This window comes from Solea senegalensis, linkage group LG21 (genome assembly GCF_019176455.1).
Source record: "Solea senegalensis isolate Sse05_10M linkage group LG21, IFAPA_SoseM_1, whole genome shotgun sequence".
In the NCBI taxonomy this organism is placed as follows: domain Eukaryota; kingdom Metazoa; phylum Chordata; class Actinopteri; order Pleuronectiformes; family Soleidae; genus Solea; species Solea senegalensis.
In genome coordinates, this window is record NC_058040.1 from 15,344,475 (window position 1) to 15,354,588 (window position 10,114).

Consider the following 10,114-nt stretch of genomic DNA (forward strand, 5'->3'; position numbering starts at 1 on the left):
ACACACACTCACAGCAAAGGAAACCTTGTTAACCAGTGTCGGTGTGTGCTCTATCTTCTGTTTTTAAAGTTAGAGATTAAAAAATAGATTAACACGATTAGAAAACATAACGTGCTAAATATGACTGTAGTTAATTAATCGCAATTAACGCGATAGTTTGACACCCCTAATTACTATGATGGTTACAGTACAGTAATAATATTACTACCATTCATGACAAACCTTGTCTTACTCTCCACCTTCTTGAAATGTCAAAGGTTATCTCCACATAAAATTAGGGGGACGCTCATGTGCATTTTAGTTCTGATAACACGTGAAGGCAGCATGAATAACACTCGGGTGGCAGGGACAATCACACACAGGTGAGACTAACAGGACACAGGTGAGTCACGAGGAAGAAGTTCAAAACACAACAGGAAACCAGACACAAAGAAGAACCAAAAACGTGGGTAAAGAATGTCCAAAGACAAGAGAATGTGCTTCAGTTTCCATGTCTGCGTTATTGGCGAGCGTCCATGGTTACCGTCGTTTTTTTCAACTTCACTAACTGGTCCGGACAACTGGACACATACATGGAAAGAATGAGTCAGATCTTTACTCTCTCTCCCACCAACTCCTCCACCTCAAAAAGACCATTTTGCCTCATTGAATTGAAAATGACGTCACATGATGTTTATCTTGTGTCAAATAAAACAGCCATGTTCTCGTGGTTTGTTGGATCAGGTGATAAAACAGCGTGACATCACCGCTCAGGGCGACAGGTCAGTGTCATGAATATTTAATGCGGCAGAAGGAAGCAAGGAAGCAAGGAAGGAAGGACGCTGCTGGTGCTGCCGCAGGTGAGGGGGCGGGGCTTAGAGCTGGTTTTTCTGACCTTAGGTCAGAGCAGCGGGCTGAAATAAATCAGATTTACATACATGTCCCTGAATGCAACACGCTGTATTATTATAAATGTACTAATGATGGTGGTATTTTCTGCCAGAGGTGGAAAAAAATAATAATTTCACAAAGTAAAAATACATTTAAATCTTTTCCTTTCATCACCTTGTTTTTTTTTTTTATTTTTGATGATATCAGGACTCATTGGTGATATTTATCCTGCTGCTTTTGTATATTTTATTGTAAATATTTCAAAGAAAAGCAGGAAAAAGTAGCACAAAGAGATGAAGGTCACTGTTCTGTTTCTGAGTTGAGTGGCGTATTTAAATGTCCCCGTTTTTGTCGCTTCGAGATCAGCCGCGGTGACTTTTTCAGAGCATAGAAAACAAAAGGCGCTGCTGCGTTCACTGTCAACGCTCATTTATCCACAAACATCTTTATTTTTAACAAACACAATCATCCGAGAGCAGAAACACAGGGGAGGAGAAGGTTCTCCGTGTGTGTGTGTGTGTGTGTGTGTGTGCTGAGGTGTGGGTGGAGGGGGTATTAGTCACCAGAAATGGCACACAGCCTCTCTCTCTCTCTCTCTCTCCCTCTCCCTCTCTCAGTAAGTGGGTCACTCCATCTGGAGTAGAATATGGAGGGAAATTTTTGGACCAAACATTTGAACAAGAGAACTTGATTCTGTCACAACAAAGTAAAAACACAGTCAAGACTCCGTCGTGTGTATTGTTGTCTTCTTTGTTCTCCGGTGAGTCCTTTAATCTGTCTGCGGTGCAGGTTTTAAAGGTTTTAAAGGTTAGAGTAATTGGTTTTTTGGGGTAGTGTCACATAGTCAGAGCTGACTACAATGGATTATTATCACTGTTAGACACACATTTCTCAACAGGAAACTGAGGTTTTTGTCTCTTTGTAAACCGCTCACTCTCCCACACCAAATTCCATAGAGAAAATCAGTCATTTTTAGCAATTTTTGCAATTTTATCTTTATTTATTATTTAATTTGTCTGTGGTGTGGGTTTTAAAGGTTGGGGTTGGCAGCTACTACATTAAAGGGATAATTCGGGTTGTTTTTTTAAGTGTACGGTCACGTAGTCCGAGTTGACTGCGATGTGAGTGTCCTCTGACTACGTGGCTGCCAGCAGGAGCTGGTTTTTAACCACTTAATATAAACAAATTTAATCAAATAAACTCCAGCTTAACTCAAAGATCTCTTAAGAACATGTTCACTTCCTAATCTCACTGTTAGAGACATATTTTTCAACAGGAAACGGAAGTTTGTGTTACTTTGTAAACCGCTCACTCTCCCACACCAAAGTCCATAGAGAAAATCAGCAGTTTTAGCTCATGGGAACACATTACATTACATTACGCGTCATTTAGCAGACACTTTTATCCAACAGGAGCACACAGGAGCTGCTCATCTTCTGCTGCCTTATTTTGTACATTTATGTCACTGAGAATAATCAAAATGACAGATTTTAAACTTTAAAGTCACAAAATAATTCATGATTACCTGCAAATAGAGGCAGCAGTGGATCAACAAGTCCCGTGTGCTGTGATGTAAAATCACTGATTTTCTCTATGGAGTTTGGTGTGGGAGAGTGAGCGCTTCACTGAGCGACATAAACTTTAGTTTCCTGTTGGAAAATGTGTGTCTAACAGTGAGATGAAGCCTGGAACATATTCTTTAGATATCTGGAAATTAACTAGGTGTAGATTTTAATAGGTGAGTCTTTTGTTAAGTGTGTTTGTCGACTGGTTCTCGGCACAGGGGGCGCTCACAGTCACAGTCAAGGCTGTTTATCTGTCAGTAACTGATAGAATCAGACTTCAATAAGCCTGTTCAGTGAGGGACGATATTGATTTTAGTTATAGTAATTATAATAATAACAATGATACCACTACTACTACTACCACTAATAATAATAATAATGATAATAATAAAGAAAAGCAGAGGGTGAACATTTTATCACTGATATTTTACCACAAACATCTCAACACAGTGACACAATGTGACAGAAATGAAACATATTCATAATAAATAAGTGTTTGATCGTAACAATAATAACAATAATAACAGATTATACACACACCACTTTATACATTTGTACAAAAATAGAATCAGACGTCAAAAAGTAAAAAATAAATAAATATTTGTTGGATGGGCTTCTGTTTCTTTTTTTTACTGATTAAATGTAACAGTTGTGTTTATTTATGTGCAGTTACAGTTTAAAAGGTAACATTAAAGAAGTAATCTGATTACTTCACATGATGACTGTGATTCAGTGAAGTTTGATTATGTTTGTGGTGTTTTACAAATGTTTAATGACAACTATTTAAAGGTAAAAAGAGTAAATGTAATCTCTCTCTCTCACACACACACACACACACACACTCTTCTTTTTAAATTACACGTTCAGACTCTGAACATCCGTCTTGTCACGTCGCTTCCCATCTCTCCTCTAAGCCCCGCCTCCTCAGGCTGAATGATTGACAGCAGGACAGAGTAAATCCCGTCATACATCCATCTGTCCACAGGGGGGCGTCTTTGTCACGAGCCGCTCGCTCTGACCACGAGCGCGAGTGAAACGCCGCGTTATTAAATCACCTCAGACCTCGCCGCCGTCAAGTCCCGCCTCCTCAGCAGCGCGAGTCCTCGCTGCCCGAGGCTCCTCCCACTCCGCCGGACTTGGCGGCGGCCGAGGCGACGGCGATGTGGCAGCCGTTGGTGACGTGGCTCATGACCTTCTGTTTGAGCTGGGCGACCTGCTCGCGCAGCATGGCGGCGGTGGAGGCCAGGTCCGAGTTCTGGCTCTTCAGAACCTTCACCTTCTCCTCCAGCCGCGAGATCCGCTCCAGCTTCCGCTTGCGACACTTGGACGCCGCGATGCGGTTGCGCAGCTTCTTGCGCTCCGCTTTGATCCGCTCCTGTGTCTCCAGGTCAATCGGGGAGAGCGGGGACATGGGGTCGCCCGGTGGGTGGGGCACCTCAGGGACAGTCTGCGGCGCGTCCATGCCTCGCGTGTGCGGCTGAGGGGGTCCGACGCCGCCGCTTCCCGAGCCACTGCCGTATGTTAGCTGCCCGCCAGGATACGGCATCTGTGTGTGGTTGTAGCTGCTGAGGTTGGTGTACACCGGCACGTCACTGGCAGACATCAGGTTCCTCTGGTAGGACGCCTGCAGGGAGACGGTGCAGGATGGGGACGGAGACATGGGACCTCCCACCAGCTGGTTCTGCTTGTGGAGGTCGGCGAGAGCTTTGACGAAGCCGTCAGCAAACCCTTCCTGCTCGTTGGTGGCCTGATTACGGTAGAGGAAGGTGTTGGTGACGTTGGACGCCGGGCTGGTGGTCACCAGTCCCTGGTTGGACTGGATGATCAGGTGCTCCAGGTCAGGGGACGCCAGCTTCAGCAGGTTCATGTCCACGGCAGAGGACGCCACAGACGACATCAGCGAGGTGTTCGTGGTGAGAGCGTGGTTGCCGGGGTTACCGCCCCTCCCTCCTGCGCTGCCACCACCACCACTGGAGAAATGATGACCGGCCGCCATCGCCATGGCCTTCTTACTCATCAGCATCTTGTTGCCCGGGTAACGCTCGTACTCAGCGATGTGGCTGTAGCCGGAGACAGTGGGACAGTCGTCGTGGTAGAAGGGAGTCTCCATCTTTGGCCGTCAGTGACGAGGACACGTCTCAGGGGAAATCTTCATAATTAGATTAAAGTGATTATCGGAGATTGAAATATTCCACTGACGTCAGCGTCTGCGGGATGAAGAGACGGGGGGAGACGAGGAGACAGTCCCTGCAGAGGACAGAGAGATTACTGAGGTGCCACCATGTAACCATGATCTGACATGAGACACGTTGCGTCAGTGTTGACAGTGTCAGATGTTTTCTGATATAAAAACAGTGATTTCAGCGTCACAAAAGTTAAATAACTGTCAATATTTCAAAAAAATATCGGTATCAAAAATATCAACGTTGTTATCGGCCCCAAAAAATCCACATCAGTCGAGCTCTGCTGTGACATAATATATATATAACACAACATATACATGTTCTGTTACATTATGTCCATATTTCTTGTAAAGATACATAACATCACATCAATTAACATTAAACTATTGAGATAATCCCTTAAATTAAAGTTTTTTTCCATTTCAAAACTGCATGAAAAAATATTTTTCTTCAACTTTGGTCACAGAACTGAACTAATTAAATTTTTTTTGCCAGAGGACAAAGGTCAAGGTCACTGTGACCTCACAAAAGCTACAAATTATTATTTTTTCAAGTCCCTCTAAGGCAAGTTAGTGAATTAGTGAACTAATTTTTGCATGTTTTCATTATTACTGTAATAAAAAAAGCAAAGCGTTCGCTCCCACACCAAACCCCATAGAGAAAATCAACGATTTTACATCACAGAACACAGGAGCTGTCGATCCACCGCTGCCTCCATCAGTGAGTTCAAGCGTGTTATTTTTGTGAATTCTGTGTTTGAAATCCTTCCTTCAGATTGACGCCAGTGACACAAACTGCCCACACGAGGCAGCAGCGGACCAGCGGCTCCCGTGTTCCTCCGAGCTAAAATCACAGATTTTCTCAATGGACTTTGGTGTGGGAGAGCGGACGGTCTTGAAAACTATCTCCAGTGTTATTACACTATAAATTGCTGCATCTACTGTATGCAACAGTGTGTGTGGTCACGTGACTGTAAAAGCTGTACTACACATCAAAGGTCACACACACTCAGGGACAGGACGTGTGATGATGTGACTCAGCTCGTCCAGCTCCATCATCGTGGAGACGAGGAGGAGGAGGTGGAGGAGGAGGAGTCCTTCAGTCAACACCAGTGAAGTTAGTCTGATAATCACCAGCTGTGTCAGTCATCGTGAGTCATGTGACCACGTGGTGCGAGTCCGAGTCATCACACACACGTTCAAACAGCTGTTCCTCTGAGGACACTGCACTTCACCTTAACCATAACCACAACTCAAAGCTTTGTCCTGAACTTAACCAGCTCCTTTGGAAATGAGGTTCTGCCTCATTAGGACCAGGTTTTGGTCACCATGAGGACTGCTGGTCCTGACAAGGTCAGTGTTTATCAGAGAAAAAAAATGTCCGAGGCAACAAATACAAGAACACACATCCAACACTTTAACTCTATGAGCCAGTCCAGCACCAGCCCCACTGTGACATCACACATTGGCTCGTTAGCTCCTCCTCCAGCTTTTGTATTTTGTCCCCGCCCTAAACCCCGCCCCCGTTTCATGCTCTGTGTGACATTAACAAGGATCATAAATCACAAAATGGAAGTCCTGCTGTGTAGAAACTCTGTTTTCTTATCGTCTCACATCAGTGGCGTCGCCCCCCGATGGACATTTAAGAGAACACACACTTCAGACTCTTCCGCAGTGGCTTCACTTGTTCCTCTACGACACATCACCTCCTCACGGCCACTTTATTAGGTACACCTCTTCGACTACTCGGCCAGTTGTGATGACAGCAGTTACGCCAGCTGCTGAAGTTTGTCTGGAGCGTCAGAATGTGGAAGAAAAGCTGATTTAACTACTGATTTCACTGGGATTTTTCATCACAGACTGGTCCAAAAATAAGGAAATTGTCCACTGAGCTGGAGAAAATGTCTTGTTGATGTCAAAGAGGGGGGATGACCATAACAGAAAGACAACAGTAACTCCAATAACCACGTGTTAAACACCAACTCAGAAGCAGATTTACTTAGAGCAGTTACACTACACACTACACATACTAAACCCACAGCAGTCACCACAGAGTGTCATAAAACGTGCTGTCGTTTAAAAACATTCAGATTTACCAGTTATTAAATTGAAATACTTCAGAGAAGCTCCACCTCCGACAGCTACAACATTAAAAACACGTGTCATAACATCATCGTGTAAGAGGAAAGAAATGTTTTTTCTTCTTTTTAAAGAACTGTCACTGTGATGAACTGGAGCTTTAAACAGAACTTTGTTTCACACACACACACACAGAGGATGTGATTAATGATAACATGATGATGATGATGATGATGATAAAGGTTCATACTCACAGAGAGAAGAAGAAGCAGAGAAGCTGCCGAGGCTCCGAGAGCAGACTGAGTGAGTCGTACAGAGTCAGAGTCACACTGAACACACACATACACACACACACACACACACTCGCTCTCTCTCACTCCCTCTCTCTCACTCTCTCGTTTACGTTTTCCCTCCATCATAATTATGATAGTTATTTTTTTATTATTATTATTATTATTATAATTATTATTATATTATTTAATTATTATTACATTTATAGATTCAGTAAAAAGAAAACGGACGCGTTTCTCTGTAAACATTCATTTTTGAGCGTCACCTGTGGTTTATGATAGCTTAAACAATACGTGCACAGCTTTATCTCACTGCGAGAAAAACTGAGGTTTGTGTCATTTAGTAAAACCTCTCACTCTCTCACACCAAAGCCCATACAGAAAATAGACGAGTTAGCATGAGAGCACATTCAGGAGTTGTTGTTTTATTTTTATTTTGTGACTTAAATGTTTGAAATCTGTTAGTTCAGATGTAACCAAGGAGTGACACACAAACAAACTTCTGTTTAACAGCAAGAGAATGTGTAAATCATGAAAACCTGCTCTGGTCACTGAGAGGTCATGACCTCTGTGACATCAGTGGCCACAGATACCACAGCCAATCAGCTGTGACCTGATCAGATCACGCTCGACACAATCTGTTTGTGTTTGTTTTCATTTGTGATCATTCAAACAAAGTGGAGAGGGAGAGAGAGAGAGAGAGACAGAGGGAGAGAGGGAGGGAGAGAGACAGAGGGAGAGAGAGAGAGGCTGAGAGAGAGAGCGAGAGCAGCTGCAGAGAGAGAGGAGAGAGAGAGACAGACAGACAGAGGGAGGAGAGAGACAGAGGGAGAGAGAGAGAGAGAGAGAGAGAGAGAGGAGGAGGAGGAGGAGAGAGAGACAGAGAGAGGAGAGAGGAGACACAGAGGGAGAGGGAGAGAGAGAGACAGAGGGAGAGAGAGAGAGGGCGAGAGAGAGAGAGCAGAGGCCCGAGAGAGAGAGGAGACAGAGAGGGAGAGAGAGACAGAGGGAGAGAGAGAGAGGAGAGGAGAGAGAGAGAGAGAGGAGAGAGGAGAGAGAGGAGAGGGAGAGAGGAGAGGAGAGAGAGAGGAGAGAGAGACAGAGAGGGAGAGACAGAGGGAGAGAGGAGAGAGGCAGTGAGAGGAGAGAGAGGGAGAGAGAGAGAGACAGAGACAGAGGGAGAGAGAGACAGAGGGAGAGAGAGAGAGAGAGACAGAGGGAGAGAGAGGGAGGAGAGAGAGAGGAGGAAGAGGAGGCTGAGAGAGAGAGAGAGGCGAGAGAGAGAGGAGAGAGACAGAGGGAGAGAGAGAGAGAGGGAGGGAGAGAGAGAGGGAGAGACAGAGATACAGAGAGAGAGAGAGCAGAAGCAATGTAATTATAGTTCTGACTGTAGGTGTAGAACACACAAACACACACAAACACACAAACACACACACACACACACACATCTCATTCAGTAGGAGTGATATGATGCCCCCACCTGTCAGGAAGACCACATTACACATTACGTGTCTCACTCTCTTTCTTCCATTCGCTTTCATTCTTTCTAACCCTTCTTTCTTTCTTCCATCCCTTTTCTGTCTTTCTTTCAGTGCCCACATTTCTTCAGTCCACCTTCCCTTCTCTCTCTCCTTCTTTCTTTCTTTCTTTCTTTGGGAGAGGTTTGTGACGTTTTGTAATTATTTATACGTATCGCGCTAACTGCATTTTCTTTCTTCCCTGTATTTGTTTTGCATGAAAACTGCTTTCAGAGGAAAAGAGACCTAATCCTATATTTAAATGTTTACTTTAAGACTTTAATCTTTCTACCTCTTCATAATCTTTCTAAATGTCTTTTGTGCCACTTTGTTTCTGACTATTTTTACTTAACTACTTAACTTAAGAAATTAGGTTGTGCCTCAGTGCAGTGGCTCAGTGGTTAAGTGTGCAAAAGACTTCATGGTCACAAGCTCAACTCCACCCCTGGCAGGTTGTACTCAATTCCCTTGTAAGTCGCTTTGGATAAAAGTGTCTGCTAAATGACATGTAATGTAATGTAATATCCAGTGTGACACCGACTTCACCGGAGGTCAGAGAGAGTTCACCAGACTCTCACATGTTTGAGAGTTATCAGCTGTTATGACATCATCACAACAGCAGACACACAAACACACTAACCCTACTGCAAATACAAAACAACAACTGGTTTCCAGGTGTTTCAGTTCAGTGTTTTTGTTTCACTAAATGAAAAAGAAAAGAAGGAAATGAAATAGAAGAGTGTCCTCTTTTGACTTTAATTCATGTTAAAAAAGTTTTAGCCACGTTTGAACTACATTGTGTGATTCCCATTTAAAGCTCTACACGGCAACTTCTATGTGTGGTTATTAATCATAACAATCTGTCAAATGATCTGAGAGAGAACTAAACGTCCCTGCCCTTCCTTCAGGGACAGACAGTGCCTCCTATTGGCTGTTCTTGGGGTGACAATTGTCTACACTGCAAAGAAGCGTAAAAAGGCAGCGCGGGTAAAGAATCTGTAAAGCATGAAAGTCGGTTTAAAGAAGTATGGGGCCAAAAATGGAGCCTTGCGGAACACCACAACTGAATTAATCTGCCGTTTTTAAATACAACTTAAACCTTTGTAAAAGACAACACCAGCTGAGCACAGGATTTACCAAAATGAAATCACATGAATCACAAAAAAATATAGATTTTGTTGTCTTTTAAACACCGGCCAAAAACTGAATTAGTATTTTTTTTTTAAACCCTAAACTCAGATTATTCTGCAGAGAGGTGATGAAAGAGCACTATTCCACCACAGCTAACAAATGCTAAGCTGCTAGCCTGAATACAGAAGTCTATTGTCACACTGCATATAATATCTCATTTTATATTTTATTTAATGTTTCTTTGGACTTTTTTATTTGAAGAATTGTTTGAATAATAAAAGCTATTTTTGTAATAATGTGTTTTATTTAAGTCTGGTTTTTTTCACACATTTAAAATCTATCGTCAGTCAAACAGTGGAATATTAATTAAATAAAATCATTCACTGTTCAGTTTCAATTTACACACACACCAGAAATAATGTTCTGGCTCCCTCTAGTGTTCACTGAAGAAACAGTCATTAAACAAACACACACAGAAAA

The 10,114-nt window shown here is 43.2% G+C and overlaps 1 protein-coding gene across 1 annotated transcript; it reads right to left on the bottom strand.

Annotated features, from left to right (window-relative positions):
- Nucleotides 1-2,835: 2,835 nt before the first annotated feature.
- Nucleotides 2,836-7,014, bottom strand: june (JunE proto-oncogene, AP-1 transcription factor subunit). The gene is made up of 2 exons (XM_044011808.1): nucleotides 6,951-7,014; nucleotides 2,836-4,682 (listed from the first exon to the last, which is right to left on the bottom strand). Exon 2 carries the CDS (start codon nucleotides 4,543-4,545, stop codon nucleotides 3,523-3,525), a length of 1,023 nt encoding a protein of 340 aa, XP_043867743.1. The 5' UTR covers nucleotides 4,546-4,682; nucleotides 6,951-7,014; the 3' UTR covers nucleotides 2,836-3,522.
- Nucleotides 7,015-10,114: the final 3,100 nt, after the last annotated feature.